The 17617-nt window shown below is 43.5% G+C and overlaps 2 protein-coding genes across 2 annotated transcripts in view; one reads left to right on the plus strand and one right to left on the minus strand.

Annotated features, from left to right (window-relative positions):
• Positions 1–10422, minus strand: part of LOC126559649 (mucin-5AC) — a 42763-nt gene extending 32341 nt beyond the window's left edge. Inside the window, exon 1 of the mRNA XM_050215819.1 lies at positions 10323–10422. Coding sequence (XP_050071776.1) covers positions 10323–10422 — 100 coding nt within the window. The remainder of the gene's footprint in view (positions 1–10322) is intronic.
• A 2833-nt stretch (positions 10423–13255) lies between these two features.
• LOC126557294 (lamin-B receptor) lies at positions 13256–15641 on the plus strand. The gene is made up of 2 exons (XM_050213014.1): positions 13256–15049; positions 15355–15641. The coding sequence occupies exons 1-2, from the start codon at positions 13264–13266 to the stop codon at positions 15639–15641; spliced, it is 2073 nt and encodes a 690-aa protein (XP_050068971.1). The 5' UTR covers positions 13256–13263.
• Positions 15642–17617: the final 1976 nt, after the last annotated feature.

Consider the following 17617-nt stretch of genomic DNA (forward strand, 5'->3'; position numbering starts at 1 on the left):
ATAACATTTATAACGCCCCCTAATTTGTACCAGACAAACACACACATTCTGGTCTTTCACTGTTGGAAGTGAGATTTAAAAGGCTCGCTAAAATTCAATCCAATATTTATCTCCGCATCTGTGACCGATTAATTTAGTTTATTGTGATCAATTTTCCATTCCACTGCCCTTGTGCTTTGATCTAAATCTTCTGAAAATTAGCTTCAATCCGTCATCAAACTTTAGAGCATTGGGCAAACGATATTCAAACGTTTCGGGTTTGTAAATGTAACCATTTGACTTTGCTGTGCAATGTGCGATTATATTTTCAAACATGTATTTAATTCCAAACTTACTTAAAGCATGGATGATACAGCTCAGCTCAACTTCTCAACCAAAAACCTCACCTGGTTGGTTACAATTTCCCAACTGTCCCTTTTCCAAGTGTCCCGCTGCTGTGTGATTTCTCTTTGCGCCGGAATCACTCCAGTTTTCTTCCTAAATTTCACAGCATTTGTATCACGCACACACGCACACACACAGACACACAAAAAAGCAAGCAAAAAGAAACCGAACCAGATGCCCAATCATAATGGGCAATAATTGAATCGACTTCAATTTCACCGGAAAACTTGCCTCCCAAAATGGCACCCCATTCGCCAGCGCGCAGTTTGCAGGCGATTAATTCCACCGATAGGAGAATCGACAATTTTCATTTGGAGCTAAAAGTGAAATTGTAATTTCACCTTACCGGCTGTACCGAGGCAAGCGGTACCCGGCGAAAGTCTCAATTGAGTCTGTCGCCCGAATTAGAGTCCGTGCCTGTATCATTGCTCAATTTTGCGGTGAATTTTCCTCCCACTGTCGCTCTGCGAGGGTGCCTTTCGGTTCGCATGACTTGTCGCGAAAGTGCACAACCTCTGCGGTTCGGTCATGCGCCACAGCTCATTCATTGGGTTACGATCAATTTCAGTCACTAATTAGCAGGCTCATAGCGTTCACCCCGGATGGATTGTTCGGTTGTTGATTTGTATCATCACGGTAAGTATGAGCCAAAAGGCTGATCGGTATGCTTCACGTTGGTTTGGAACGTTTTCAGTGATACTTTTAAGTTGTGTTCTACAGGAAATATCTCAGAAAGTCAATATATTGTATTATTAATGTCGAATGTTGATGTAATCATTCTCTTTTTTTCAAATATACAATTAAAACTGATACCATGTTATCTAAGAAACTTTCCTCCATGCTCAAAAATAAACAACTTTATCAATTCGTTAGCAGAAAATACATGTATGCACATCATCGAACAATTTCACCCTGCTAATGAATGCTCAAATGCCATCATGCGATGCACACTGAAATTTTCTAAACAAACAAAAATAAAAATAATGAAAAACTTTTTGTATTAAATTCAAGTTTTAAAGAATGCATTTGAAACAGCATCTCAGTAGAAAGCAATAAATAATCGATGAAAAGAAGCAATACTTCTTTCCTGCAAATAGGATGACGGAATTTGTGCACACACATTCCTCACTGTACCTTACTGGAACCTTCGTCATTTCAACCATTGCGTTGTCTTATATTAATTTTCCATTGCTTTTCAGTGCGTGCTGCCATTTACACGCTCCATTTACATCACAATGTATGCCTCACCCGCTGAACGCTAGTGAGTGCTGGTGAAAATTAGCAATGTGTGCAGCGGGAAAGCTAGCTCTGCAGCTTTCTGCTTCCAAAAATGCATACCCATTTGCTCCACATTTTGCTGCTCCTAATTCACGCGCAATTACATCATCACAGTTTCATCTTGAAAAACAGATGCAACTACTCTTCTCCATCGGCACGTACTGTTTCTCCCATTCGTGACTAATCGCGTTACCTTGCCTTCGTCATCAACAGCGTCCTTACTGAAGGTTCGATACCGGACACTGGCACTCGTTGATTGACCCTACGGTAGCTATCCTTGAAGAGTGTCTTTTGCACAAGGCGAATAAGGTCATTGGGAGGAGTGATACAATTTTCACCTGTATAATCATACTAATTCCAGCCAGCTCCAGGGCCACTAAAGTCGTGTGACATTGATGCGAATGATGACCCCCCTTTTACTGGGATGGAAGCTGATACAACGAAAACGATGACGAAACAAGGAAGGAAGTGAAGTCACACGGGAAAGCTTATTCGTGGACCAGCGAAGGTCGAACGATCTCGTTCACGATCAAGGTATAACATGAATAGTGACGTGTCAGGAAATAGTTGTTGCTAGGATAAATCCTCCGAGACGCTGAATCTTTTAAGATCTAATAATCCGGTTTGAACGTCAAATATTTTATTTGTATGATTCACACGAATATTTAAACTACGAATTTTAAAAGATGACTTAACAAAGATCTGTGAAATATTATATGAACCAGAGTGAATTTCCAAAATTACTATCCGTTAGTTTATTCAAAGTGGTGTTCATCAGATCCATCAAACATTTCTTAATACTTTACGGATTCCTAACCAAACACGATTCTGGTCTGATAAGCGCAAGATTGGGGTCTCTTAAGAGTAAATCATATTTGTGATTCTCGTAACTTTGATGGAAAAATAGTCATTTTCTCCTGTTCTATAATTTTCCTCCCATTTATTTTTGAAATAGGTTTTCCCGAATCTGGATGTATATGAATATCCTCGATTTAATACCACGATTCCCATTAATGGTTTAATTGTTCGGAAGAAGCTGGTAGCATAAAACATCCTTCTACTCCCACAACAAGCAGAGCATGACTTTCTGAGAATGAAAATTTTGATTTGCTGTCAACTGAGCTTCCAGATCAAGCTTAGAATTATCCTATACAATACGATGAGGGGCGGCCCGGTGGTGTAGGCGTCAGTTGCGCCGGTCGTCAAACGGCAGGACCGGAGTTCAAATCCCATCCGCACCGTTCCCCCGTAGTGAGGACTGACTAACCAACTACGTGGTATCGGCTGTCTAGAAAGCAATTTCGATGGCCGGCATGACCTTAGAGGTCGTTAAGCCATGAAGAAGAAGAAGAATAATACGATGAACTAAACTGAACACTGATCTGTCATTCAGCGATACCTCCAAATTCTCGTCTTTTGGCATTTTGATGCACTTCTTGTCTTAAGAATCGAAGTCTCCACTGTTAAACCGTTTGCAGCATACACATTGTCCCTTATGTTTCCTGGAGCAAACGATGGACCTCAACGACGTTTTACTTTACATTAAAGAATTCAACTTGGAATAATTTCACCTGAAGAAGCAACATGCTAATAAAAATGTTACCGTCGAATGTTATCCGCTAATCTGCATCGTCGACGTATGGCGTAATTCAGAGCTGATATTACTACTGATTAAAATACTGATGGCATCAACTTCGTTAGAAGCTTTCTTGCACACCTAATATAGTGAAACAAATTAACGAGAATTCCGATGTATTGCACAATGCAACTAATTCACAGCAAATACAAATAATCTACCCATACAGCATCACTTTAGCGTTAAATTGTACGCCGCCAACATTATGCAATCATTCGGGGCATCCACTTCACCGATTGGTACCATTTTAATTGCCTTCTTCGCGCGTGCGATATCGCAACCGCACACCGCACCACAAACCTTACAAGAAGTAGTTGCAAGCTTCCTTATCTGCATTCGTCAACACCGCGTTCACCGTCTCGGTGTTGATCGCTCAATCAACCGACGGACTCTCCCTCACGTTTGCGTACCCTTTCAACCGATCGTCGTTCCAGCCAAGAACGTCCCACCAATTCTTCCTGACCTTTCGGTGCGCGAGCGATCTTACCATCATTTGCCTCCACCTGCCCGCCATACCCCGCACGATCGTTTCTAAGCATCCGAAACGAACCACTTTAAAACTGAAGGCTTTTGCCAGAGTGCGACCGCTGGTTTCATCAACAACACCGACCCGACCCGGAATGTTTACGAACGCCGACGAAGGGTTTGTTTCTTGCCTTCTTTGCCGATCTAATGCGCCGATTCTCCGTGCCTTTGCCTTCCTCGGACGCCCTTGGTCCCCATAAATCGAGTCCCCCTTCTATTTGCTTGCTTGCACACTTACAAACACCGTTAATGAGTGCCGAAATGTCAAAGTAAATGTCACGCTTCATAGGCGCGGATCAGCGTTGCGATTTGGAAGGTGGTGGAAAATCATACGAAATCATAACATCATCACCACGCTCGTCCGCACGCAGTGTAAGCAGGAGTGGTGATGAATTTTATAACGATTTTTATATCGAACGGCTCTCTTTGTTGCAAGTACGGCCGGATGCCTGGGTACGCGGAAACTAAACGGCGAAGACCCGGCAAGGCGGTAATCGCAAATTTCACACCCGGGTGTTTTTTAGTACTGGAGCGTTTAGAAAAACTTCTCGGATCGTTGGGTGGGGTACGGTGATCAAGTAGGTAGGTTTTGAAACAAATATAAGAAATCAAACTCATCCAATTTTGCCACCTGGCAAAGCTTGAGTGTATTATGCTAATCATACGTCCACTGTCCACGCAAAAGCCCTGTCCAGTAACCTGTTTTGGCAGGTGACCACAGTGTTTGAAGGCAATCTTGTCATCTTAAACTAGTCAGGAATTTTTGGGCCGATTATACAATCTGCTCCTATTTTTTTGTTATTTGCAATTTATTGTGTCAACCTTCGTTTTTTATCCCTCTAGATAGCATATTATGTGTGGGATCTGTTGCGTGACTTTAAAACATACTGCTCCGGTCTGGAATCTTGTGCAATACACAGCAAACTATTTCGCAAGAGCGTATTGTTTGACATTTCATTTAAAAATTAATTAATAACGCTTAAACACGTTCAATACTGCAAGTTCACATGATAATATTCGTCATAAAAGCAACACACACTGGCGCCACACACTTGTGTGTTGATCTCACGCTCATAAAATGGCCATAAAATGGTCCGAAAAATTTGATCCTCGGTAATTCTACACCGTGCAGACCGTTGCTGTTAGACTGTGCAAAATTTCTATTCAAACGTCTCCCCAGTGCCCGCACCAAACACAATAACAGCCACCAAACCACAGCCAAGAGGTTTGTTTGTCGCATGCAGAAACCCATTTCGCCACAAACGGTCTGACATTATCCAGTCCAGCGGCTTGTTTCTTTCCAGTTTCTTTCTGCTCCTTCAAACCACAAGACGGACAGCCAAAGATGGCGTACGTATCAGGGTGGGCAGCAGGTTCTTGTGCAGAACTTGTATCAACTCACTCGCGCCGCTTTTCTCGGATAAGAGAGTGAGAGCCGCGAAGTTGCGGACATACTGCGGATAACTGGTCTGAAAGCGAATCTGTTGACTGTGGTGGCGAGTTTTTGCAATTCATACAGCTTGCGAGATACTAGTCGGTGGAAATGACAGCAAAAAAAAACGGTATCAGTAGAATGAAGGGTAACTTCGATCTAGTTCCAAGTGGCCCACGAAAGGCGGTGGGAGGCAAAAATATATCTACACCGAATATATGTAACAAGCAGCAGCACCAGCAAGCCGCAGCAACAACAGCAACAAAATACACCCCGTCACAAGACAAAAAACACGTTCTCCCATGTGGAAGACCTTGAACGATCGTGGTGGTAGAATTGAAAGCAAATCTGGTGCTATCTCACTCCTGCTAAGTGCCACCGTAGACCGGGTAGGTTCGTCGCTTGCAATATCGATGTCTTTCGTATCGTGGTGGAACCGCTCAGCCGGCTACAACTGTCCGGTCGGGTACGGTACGGAGATATTGCATTGAGGTCGCCGCACCACAGCAAACTCCCTTTCGCTCGTGAACCTCGCACAGATTCCATTCCATTTCCTACAATGTGTTCTAGCGGCTGAGCCTGCAGCATTGTGTTTTTGAGCTCGTTCTTTACTTTTTGCTGCTGTTATTGCTTTACATATATTGTTGCCATTGTCATTGCACGCGCATGTGAACGCCATTCGGTTAAATTAGAAGCAGCAGTTAGACAAACGAACCTCGAAAACAGAATGTACTAATGGTTAGCCTACGGCGAGGCGACACAGAATGACGGCTGACGAAACCATCCCTGCCAATCGATGAACAATTAATCATAGCACTTTAATTGGGCCGCATTATTACCCCGCTGGTGTGATCTTGTTCTTATTTTTGTTTTTTTTTGTGGCGCAAAACTGGTGTTAATTTGATCGATCAGCAAGGCCGAGGTCAGAATGGCGTGATGGATGCCGTTGGCCCAACATCATCGCCAACGGCATCCACTGAAGCATTTTCTACACTGGCGGTAATGCAAAAGGAGAAAAAAAACGCACATCAAGGTGAACGTTCTGTTCTAACACTTTCACTCTCTTTTAATAATTATTGCTCACAGAGCAACAGGTGCTTCGGACTTAATTTGGTTCGAAAATTTTGTGCAGTTTTTGTACACACAATTTAAACACAACCACGCTTTATGGGGTTAATTTTCTAGAGCAACACAGCTGCATCGTTAATTTAATGACAGTGAACGATTTATTTCGTGCTTTACGAAAGAACGAAACCATCTCACATTTCGATGGCGGTCACAACGTGCGTCCTAATGATGGCCAATGCTGCAGCGTTCTGCTTAACCTTGGCAAACACCAATGAAACGGTACCACGAGCGAAGGAGAAATCAATTAATGCAAGCACCACCTTGCCCAGAAGGTGATCGTGGGGTGAGATGATGCTGTAAGCCGCTGCCTTCACTGTCAGCTCATGAAAAGAAAGCAAACAAAAAAATAACGAACGAAACAAAAAAGGTCACACTTGTTTTAATGAGCGAGATCGATTGGCGGTTTCTTTTCGTAACGAAAGTGGTCAAAACCATCAACAGCTAGAATGTATGCTGTGAGCAAGCAATGCACTTGGTGTTGTAGTCTTTGTACACAACGGGGTTTTGGGGTTCGTTAGGTTCACGCCTTAATTTTAACGCCGGTGTTGGAGGCTAAAGTGAAAAGACAACACGGTTGCATCAATGGCAGTTATTTTCAGGGATAAGTGTTACTGTGTTGCCTACGCACAATTTTTTTAAATTGTTTAGGTGAAACTTTTGAGAATAAATTGGATTGCGAGCTAAAACGAAAATTACAATTTATGAAATGTAAATATATATGTATATAGTACAAATATGTAATTGAAAATATGTTCAAAATTGCAAAAAACGCTTTAACATTAATGCCTCAGTATAATTAAATTCACTACATATGTGAAATCTGTAGAAACACAATAATTTTGGAACCCTATCTGCATGAAAAGATTGAAAATTCTATCATTCTTCTAAAAAGTTTCTCCTGAAAAGGGTTCGTCGCTTAAAGTTGATGTCTTTCGTATTTTGAATCGTTGTTATCTATCGCCAACTATCTGACCGAGTTTGGTGCATAGAAACCTAACGGTAAAATCCCCTGGCAAGCCGTTCTTCTTCTAAGAATGGTCCAATCCGTCAAGAGCTGACGAGCAAGAAAACAAAGTCCATAACCCACGCTTACTTTTAGCGGTTCAAGTTGTTTGGAGAAAAGCTTTTTTAAACTTTACTATCCTTGCTGATTAAAAGTATTTCACAAACACACACAGTGCTTTCGAAAGTTGTTCAATTACCAAACAACTCTTCTCAACTTGGCCGAACAACCGTAAACCGTCGAGGAAAAGGGAGAGAAGCGTCCCCAAGTTCTCCCCGTTCAATCAATGGCACCATATTTGGCCGTTCGATTGTTGCGATCGGCGTCACATCGAACCAAGCCTTCCATTCTAGCTTCTAGGTAGCTTTAGTTGTACTCTCCTTTTACAAACACCGTCACCGCCAACCTAAGCAAGTGACCTCCACCAACAGGGTGGCACGTGAATGTAGCATTCGACCGACTGTTCGTAGGTTTTACTTTGCTTCAATACATCGGTTACAACAGACGAGCCGAGGCCGATCTGCTTGAGGAGTGGTATAGCGAATACAATAAGATATTATAGACCTAGAGTAGATGCTCGGTGAATCTTCTTAATACGTGATCGAGTGGGTACCGCAAAAGCAGAGATCGCGTTGACACCGAAGTGTAACCGATCACCGATGCAAATACGTGAAAGATCATGTCGTGGTTCGGTGCGCCACCACGTTGAGTGTGATTGTGTTGCCGCATGTCATGCACTTGCGCTTTAACGGACGGATCCATTCTTAGGGCTGCCATCGATCGACAGCGCGAGACGCTATCGATGGGAAAAGAATCTGCCAGAATCTAGTGATCGTGCTGCCAGCTGCCAACATTCGCCAGCTTCTTGACTGACACACGATTACAACACGTAGTAGGGATCGTTTGCACTACAAAGAGGTCGACGATTTGTCTGGTTGATTACCCTTTGCTTTTAGTTATTCAACGATTCTAAGCTCCGCGTAACGAATGCTTAGTAAACAGCGGGCTAACACCTTCACAACTTCACTGCTTTCATTTCCCAAAATTAAGCGAAAGAATAGCAATTAATGAACGCCTTGTTCGTACCGATGTATGTGTGGTGCCGATGCACTACCAGGTAATTGGTAATTCCAAACCAAACTTTGAAACCTTTCCCGCGCACATGTAAATGATGGAAAGCAGCTACAATTTCCAACGACTTCGCTCGACGACGACGGTTCACGCATGTGTCGTGTGGAATACTTTATTAAATTCGAATCTCACGCATCATGGCGAACGTTTGTTTGTTTGGGTGCGTGTGTAATAAACGGCAAAGGGCAAACGAGAAATTATCGTCCATTGCTAGTATGGGGTAAAGAAAGAAAGCATTGCATTTAGTGTTAATATATTAGAAAAATTTGTATCAAAAATTTATGTACTCTGCCGACTCGAATATAATGTTTTATTTAAAAAATGCCTGGCGGGAAGAAACGGCCCTTCAGCCTTCTTAAAGTAAATGCCACACTTACAAAATGCGCCCTCCATTAAAACAAAACAGTGTCAGTGGGAAGGTGAGCTAGAAATTGTTATGCCTGCTTGTCTCACCGTTCGCGGGCGTCAGACACACTGAACCGTTGCATAATTTGCTGCTCTTTCCAATGCACGAACTGCAGTGTTTGGAGCAAAGGTACAAAACTCTCACGATACTAGCACAAGACGGTAAATAAAAGAAAAACTAAAACAAACATAGGCGAACACATAAAGCGATTTAAGCTGAATTGAGAACACGGGAACCTGCATGTACAGAGTGCAATAGTGTAAAAGAACTTTTTTATATGGAACTTGTAAAACTTTGGAAGCAGGAAAAAGATGATCTTATTTAATGAAAATGATCATTCCTTTTTCATTTGTACTAAAACTCAAAGAATTATGATGTGAACAAAAGACTTCAATGCGCTCACAAGCGACGAACCCTTTTGTTAACTAAATAACGAGCAAAACTTGCACTTTTTGACCATGTCTTCTGGACGAACCGTGTCGTTTTCCTTCATCGGTTGAATCATCGGCCAGCATATGGAGGAGATGTTCCGGTATCGCACCGTCTACGGAATGATGCAACCCGTAAACGTAAAACAATGTTTTGGAAATCGTTCCAGCAAGCTAGGACTTAACCCATTCGCCTCGGAAGCCATAAAACAGAGCAAACCCCTCTTAAGGGAGGGAAATTTTACATCTCTCCATTAATGGCAAAACACAAACTTTAGTACGTCTCGTATAGATTGTTACATATGTGGCCGCCTCATACACGATTGGCTGGTTTCGATTAGATCGTTCAAATAGCATTTCCTTGGTGCCGTCCCATGATCCGCCCCGTTTCTGCGTTTTGTTTTTTTCGTGTGGAACGTCTGTGTACGTAAAGTAGCAAGTTTAATTAATTTCGGCTTTTTCATTATTAGCCGGCTTTCAGGTGGAAAGAAAGTGGGATGCGTTATTAAACGGATTCACTCGCGGATATTAGCTAACCATCAATCAAGATCGTAGGTATGATAGTGATGGTGAAGGTTGCGGTTTTAAGAACGTATCAACTTAAACTAGAAAAATACTTTAATTTCACTCCAAAAAAACCCTGATAAAACACGTATATTGCTTGAGGGATTTATTTATTAGGAGAAAACACACGATTTGTTTATTTTGATTGAGTCACAAGAGCATGTTCTTGTCAACCATTGTACCAGTACCAGATTGTATTGTTTTCTACAACAAGAATGAACCTACGTGATGGTCTTGTTACGGTGGAAAATTTTTACCACACATCTTGATCGCGAAACATGTCACGAAGCAGAAATAACCAGTGTCATTGAACTACCTTGTGGGCTGTTTTAAGGCCCTTCAAGCTCACAATCATTTGAAGCTATTCAAATTGAATTAGAGTTTTGGGTAGCATCTACAATACTTACTCTGTTGACCGGCCGATCTTGGCAACGCTAAGCCAAGTGCACACCAAACTGCCAACCAAATGATGGCGGACTTTGGCAGTGCTGCCTTACTGTCACCCATGTTGTGTCTGTTGCAGGACTCCGCACACTTGAGAACGATTTCCACCAACACCCCGTCCCCTTTCTGCTGCTTGTCGGGGTGGGTTTGTTTCTGGTTTGTTTGAAATTGAACAGGAAATTTCAACTTAAATCCAATCTCTAGCGCGCACACACAAACACACTTTTCGCTTAGGGATAATTTCTTTTGCTCGGTTCTCGGCCGGTGTCAAGAAGAGGAGTGGGAGTGGTACCGTAATTTCGATCAATTAGATCGATCAACTGAAGATCGATTCATTTTCTATTCATTGACTGTATTCACACTTCACACACACCAAACAGACACAAAAACACTCTCTTAAATTGCTTCTCCTATTCAATTGAAACATGCGAAACTTTTCCTTTTCCAAACGGAAAGTGTATCACTGCATTTTCCTTTCGAAATGCACCACCACCACCCGTTCCGTCTCTCTTTTTTCTGGCCCGTCCCGCGCAAACGTGATCGAGTGATTGCCCAGCACCGAATATTACCGACACCGGATTGCACTGGATGTTTCTCTCGGGATTTACTCTCCAAACGATCTCTATAAAGCGTTTGCTCCGGTTGACAATTTTGCATTCAATTTTGTTTTCTTTCTTTATTGCCGTTCGTTCGTACGTTCGTCTCGCACGTTCCTGCGCTCAACCCTTTGGAGCGCTGGTGCGCAGACACGGGGGTGCAGATTGCACAATATCGATTTCTCCACGCCGATCGGCGTTAAGGGTACAGGTTTCTTTAGACTCCCTCCTCTAAAGCGACCCCCGAGTCAATCGCGCGCACACACAGACACGTTTGCTTTTGCACCGTTTGATTTAGAGCTTTTGCAGCCGAACTCGCGTGCACGATTGCGACACACCGGGTACAACCCCTAAACCGTCCTGCGCTTAGCAGTGCCAACAGTAACCGGAACTAGACAAGGGATTTTATTTTTGAGGTCCACCCGCTCCAATCGGCGACACTATTACGAATGTCCGGCACATAGACGATGATGGAACGCAACGAAAAGCAACAAAACGATCGAATATACACGAGGACACTTTATTTTGGATAGCCACAGTCGAAGAAGTAAAGCACGTCAACACAAACTCGACTTTTCCGTGATCGTTGTTATGCGTTCGATGGTTGATTGTGCATGTCGTCGTTGCACAATGCACAAACACGCACAGACCCCCCAACACACTGTAAAGGCCCACCGAAAGTCACACAGACACACAATCGTACCACGGTGGGTCCGAAAGAAAGAGAAACCGCACCGGAATTGCAGGCAGGGCCGTACTAGCCTTCGTGTTCGTTTTTGCCGTGAACGTGTACGCACAGCAATACGGACTGCTGCTGCTGCTTCCCGACGGTGTGAGCGAAACTTTGAAACTGAAGCATGTTTTTTCTCCAGCAACCCTAAACCGTGCCGCGGCTGCTTCGCGGTTTCTTGTGTATTTCGCGGATGCTTTTCTTGATGCTTCTTTGGTGGGGTAGAAATGGGGAGAGCAAGAGAGCACACTCGCCCAAGAGAGTCTGCGCGAGCTTTATACTCGCGCATCAACCCTGTGTGAGCTTTTGCGCGGTGGAAGCTTCTCGTGCAGTACTCGCAATGCTCAAGATTAAAACTTTACAACATTAAATTCAGAATTCTTTGCCTGAAGTCATAAATAAATAAGAAGTTTTGAAAAAAAATCGTTCAAGAATGCGTTCGTCGTTAATGATTCGTCGATAAAATTATTAAAAATTATGTAAATATTTAAAATACAGTTTTAATTACTAATTTAGCATTATCATTTATTTGACAATACGGCGAATATCCGACACGCTCTAATAAATAAAATTATTTTTTAATTATTGGCCTGCTAAAATAACCAATTATGTTTCCCGTACATTTTATGCTCAATATAACGGCAAGGTTTGAAATTTCGCTTCAATGCTTACATGCTGCCAACATAACCGAGAGCAACAGCATAACGCATAACGCTCCCCGCCATCATTGCCATTGTGCGTTTATACTCCCTCGTACCGTACTGCTCAATACAATTCCCATCAACTGTCTAGCCTAGCCCCTGCCGTGCCAACGAACGGTTGTCTTTTCATTCTGTAACGGCGTCATGACGCTTGTGAAGTAAGTGCGAGCTTCGAAAAGTGGTATTTTTAGGTGTTCCAACGCGGCAAACGAGGGCCAACGGTGTGCGAACAACTTCCCGTCACGCGGTACTAGGTAGGCATGCCGAATTTCCGTCGCAGCATATGCCGCTTCCGGGTGCATTTCCCGTTCGGATAATATTGTTTTGGAAACAACGCGCATCGCGCCGTTTTTTTGTGTGCTTGTAAGCGTTCGCAAGCACTCTTCCGCTCATGAGATACCCGCTTTGCGGCCGCTTGGTTTATCGAAGCGATGTAATAGAAAGGGTGTGTGTGTGTGTGTTTGTGGGTCGGTGAAACTGGCATTGTTTTCCGCGGCAAAAGTTATGCTTCGTGTGCGCGTGGGGGTAAACCATCAGGTTAGTGAGGGGTGCGGTTTGTGTGTGTATGTTTGATGGAACTAGAACGACGCTATCGAACGGCATTCCTGTGTGAGGCTAACGTCTCCCCTTACATCCAAACCCTCCACCTCTTTCTAATGTTGTGTGTTTATCAGCGGGATAGCAAGCGAAAAGTGATGCGTGTTGTATGAAATCCATATCAGATCTGATCTGTAGTAGGCTATGTCATTCAATTGCTTGCCGAAGCCCGAAAAGCCTGGTCGCTTCCATATTTCTGTATCTCACCTGCAGTTTTGAATTTATTTTTAGCAAAAAACAAAGATTTTAAAGATAGTGCGAACGTATAACATCCAACATAATGGAAAGCCGTGGCCGTGGAAAGAGAATGTCGACTGTGGTGACCGCTGCAGCGAGCAGTAGCACCACCAACACGACCAACAGTGCTAAAGAAACCATCCCAGCCGGCAATGTGGAGAAGAAGAAACCGGGACGCAAATCCCTAGCCCTTACAGCTGCTGCTCGTAAACGATCGCCATCGCCTCCGAAACGTAAACCCTCGCCAGCACGGAAAGCTTCCCCCGCACGTCGCGCTTCACCGGCCCGTAAGGCTTCTCCTGCCCGTAAAGCATCACCAGCCCGAAAAGCTTCACCAGGCAGAAAACCGAAAGCAGCGGCAGCAGCAGCAACAACATCTACCGATACGAAAGCACCGGAACCGGTAAAAATATCTCCCGAAGAACCGAGACGTTCCCAGCGGATCCGCGCATCGGAGGAAAAGGTCGATTCGGTGCTACAGACGCTGAAAAAGTCTCCGATCGATAAGCGCCTATCTACGATACTGGACGATGCGGAAGTGTCCGGCATTATGGCGGGTAGATCGTCCTCCCTTAGCAAGAGCATGACACCGAACGTTGGTCGCCGCTCGAATGCCATCACACCGACCACCGTGACCGATCGTAGCCGGGTGACCGTATCCCGTTCGATGAGCGTCCTCCAGGACTACTCGGACCAGGAAGACGATGGTGACAATTTTCATAGTTTTCGCCGCACAAACGATAATGGCATCGGGGACAAGACGCACACTCAGCGTGCTTTATCGCGACCACCGCTGCACGTGCAACAGGTTGAATTTGGGGGCGTGCTAGGTGTCGCCGCGCTGTTGCTTGCGCTGCCACTGTTTATGTTCGCAACGAATCACTTCTGTTCCGGGGCGCATCGTGACTGCCGGTTTGTGGTACCGAAAAGTTGGACCGAGTTTAGTACACTGTCGACGTACGTGAACAAGGAGATTGGTGCGTTGTATGCGCTGTTTGTGTTTGGTGTGGCGCTGCTGACCGGATTGCCGATCGGGAAGCAGGTGAGTCTAACGAACGACTCGCATCAGAAGAATACTCACATTTTCAACGGTTTGCTGGTGGCGTTCGGTGCTGGTATGGTCACGTTTGTTGCGGAGTATTGCTACAAGTATCCGCTTATGTCGGTTATCAGCCGTGGATACAATCAGTTACTGGTGCTAAGCTTGCTCACGGCGCTGGCCGTCGCACTGGTCGCGTACGTTAAGGCACGCAATGTTACCGGGCTGGTGACAAACTCGTACGGAAAATCGGGCTACTTTCTGCTCGATTACTATGCCGGCCGTGAGCTTAATCCGACCGTACTGCACGTGTTCAACCTTAAGCTCATCACCTACCACGTATCGTTGGTACTTGCGCTGCTCTTTAACGGCATTATCCTGTACCGTAATCTGCACTTTGCTGCACTGCCGGAGCAACTGGTCGGTGCACCGTTGCAGGAGCGGCTTCTTTACTCCGTGCAGAATCTTACCTGTGAACCGGTTCCGGTGGCTGCCGCTGGATTAACACTCCTGTACCTGTTCGATCTGCTGGCGTACGAACATCACATGGCCGCGTCGTTTGAGCTACAACAGGAAGGATTCGGTGCTCAGATGCTGTTGCGTTATGCCATCTTCCCATTCGCTTTGACTCTGATGCCGAAGTACGTCGCGGCACACAAACTAGCGGACGTTCCGTTGTGGGCTGTGGGTTTGTGTGTTGCTGTGGCTCTGGTTGGGCTGTTCGTGAAACGAGCTTCGATGCGGCTAAAGTATCTGTACCGGTTGAATCCTTTGGGCGAGAAGGTTGCATGTAAGTTTCTTTTCAATTTTTGCTAAAATAGTTTTGAATTGTGCCCCTAATAGTTAGGCTATAAGCATCACATCGTACATGGGCAATCCCAGCAATTTTTGCCTCAATCCCATATATTTTTGTTCTTGTCTCGAAATTTTTTGGTGCGTTCCTATACATATGTATATATATACTTTTTTTTAAATTTTCCATTGGTATGATTCGTATGTTATTTGATTTCTTGTGTGGGATCGTCATTAGCTACTACCGCCAGGCGCGACCAACACACAAATTCTAATCCTTAAAATCTCTCTCTCCCGTTGCAGGCTTGGAAACGTATCCCACCTTCCAGGGACGAAGATTGCTGGTGGCGAAATGGTGGCGTATCGTGCGTCAACCGAACTACGTCGGTGATATTCTGCAAAATGTCGCTCTACTACCGATACTCTACTGGCGCTTTGCCTGGCCACCGTTGCTAGCGGTTCTGTTTACCGTGCTCGTTCTGGTGCATCGTGCCAAGCGATTGAATCTTCGCAACGCTCAAAAGTACGAATCGTCGTGGGTTCGCTATTGTAATGCTGTTCCACATTTGCTTGTGCCCCGCGTTTACTAAAACTCCCCGAGTGGTTTATGTGCAAACTCTGTCCCACCTCACCTCACTCCCGCTCTCTGTGTCTCACAACCGGCTCTGTTACTAGAGCCCATACTGATTTGATTGTACACTTTTCGAGGATTTGTGTTTTTTTTTTTTCATTAATTGTGCGCCAACGACCTAGCTTGTTGGATCGGTTTTACGTTTAGAGGGTAGAATATTTTTAAACATCTTTATGTTGTCTTTTTTTTTAAACCGATAGTGTATGTTTTGTTTGCAATAATAAAAAAACGAAACAAGGAAAACCGTCAGTAAAATCGTTAGACAATTCGGACATGTGCGCAGGATGGATAAATTCAGACAGTTGTACGGTAAAACAAAACAAAAATAGATATAAGCGCTTAGAAAGAGACAAAGCTAAGCATTTAAAAAAAAAGAAGTAAACAGTGAGAATAAATAAAAAAATCTGATGGATAGTTTCGTAAGCCATCAAGTAAAAAGTAGCAAAAACTGCTACAGCATAAGAGGAAGGAAAAAATATTTCAACTTATCATTTTGTAAATTAAGAAAAACATACAAAATAGTAAAGATGAGTAGGGCAAACATTGTAAAAATTGTACAAGGCCCCGGAAAATATCAATCCTAGAAAAGATGCTAATACAATCAAGATAAATCTATTTTATACATTAGCACACAATAGGGAAATTGACAAAATCTGCATATGAAGGCAAATCTGTACTCTCAACCCCCTTATTTTTTATTCTTGGTTCAACGACCTTCTCTGTAAGGCGGTCACGCCGGCCATCGAATGGCTTACTAGATTTGTCGATACGTTGTTGGATAGTGAGTTCTCACTACGGGAGAAACTTCAACAAAACCCGCAATAGTGGTTATTAAGGCAATTTTGTCAATAGGGTTGCACGACCCAGCTCTCCCTTTCACTTTGTGTTTTATTTACTTTAATAGCAATATATGTAAGCCCTGCTGCGTAACAATCACACGAAAAGCTTAATATTTGAGTTTGCGATTTTATTTGGCGGGCATCAACCAGTTTGCAATTGACTCACAACATAAAACCGAAGTACAACAAGAAAGCTTTTCAAGAAAATATGTGTGCGTGTGTGCGTGTTTTTCTTCGTGGAAAAGCACTTTAAAATACATACTACGAAAATACATCGTTAGTGAATTGTACATTATGCGCACACTTCCATTGTTCTTCAATGGTACGTGTGTGTGCAAGGTTCCACACGTGTTGAGTTTGCCAGTGGAATATTAGCTTGAGAAGTGATAGAGATTAATTAGATCGATTGAGATAAGGTACTACATTTTAATAAAAAAAAAACTATAAAAAAGTGCCCTGGCTTTCCTGTACTAATATTTTAAAGGTTTGGTAACCCCTGGTGGACTGTAAAAAGGGTGAAAACAGGATTTTATTTAAAGATAATTACAATTGTTTGACAAACATAGACAAAACCTAGGTGGGTTTGTGTATCCACTCCGACACGGACGCATAAAAAATGGGTTCATCTTCGAAAAAACCAGCGGCTACTCCGGTACAATCCGGAGTATTCTCCGATGTTAACTGTGGAGTGCACAGCGGATTCAACTGAAGGTTACTTCGGATTGCTCCGGAGTCTACTGGGGATTCAACATCAGATTCCAACCCGAAATCGAAATCCCTGTCGACTCCGGAGTAATATTCCTGTGTCACCACCACATTCTCCCAAACAAAAAAGTATTTGTTCTGTAACTCATCCATTGGTTGGTAATAAAACCGTTTCGTTAATTTGAATTCTATTTTTGCATCATTATCAACATCTACAACTTCAATAATTTTTTTCGGACTGTGTTTATTACAAGTTGCCTTCATAATTATATTGTACAAAGACCGTTTGATTTACACTACGTCCTCTCAAACGCTTTCGCGTTTGTTGACTATTTTGGAGAACACATATTTTCTCATGGGACAGAGGTGTCTGGGACCATTTATATTATAA

Source organism: Anopheles maculipalpis, chromosome 2RL, assembly GCF_943734695.1.
Source record: "Anopheles maculipalpis chromosome 2RL, idAnoMacuDA_375_x, whole genome shotgun sequence".
Classification (NCBI taxonomy): domain Eukaryota; kingdom Metazoa; phylum Arthropoda; class Insecta; order Diptera; family Culicidae; genus Anopheles; species Anopheles maculipalpis.

What these genes read in the sequence shown, in the direction of transcription:
- LOC126557294 (XM_050213014.1), top strand. Translation starts at nt 13,264, where the DNA reads ATGGAAAGCCGTGGCCGTGGAAAGAGAATGTCGACTGTGGTGACCGCT. An exon ending in TTTGGGCGAGAAGGTTGCAT is followed by an intron (nt 15,050 to 15,354) that starts GTAAGTTTCTTT and finishes CTCCCGTTGCAG; the next exon opens with GCTTGGAAACGTATCCCACC.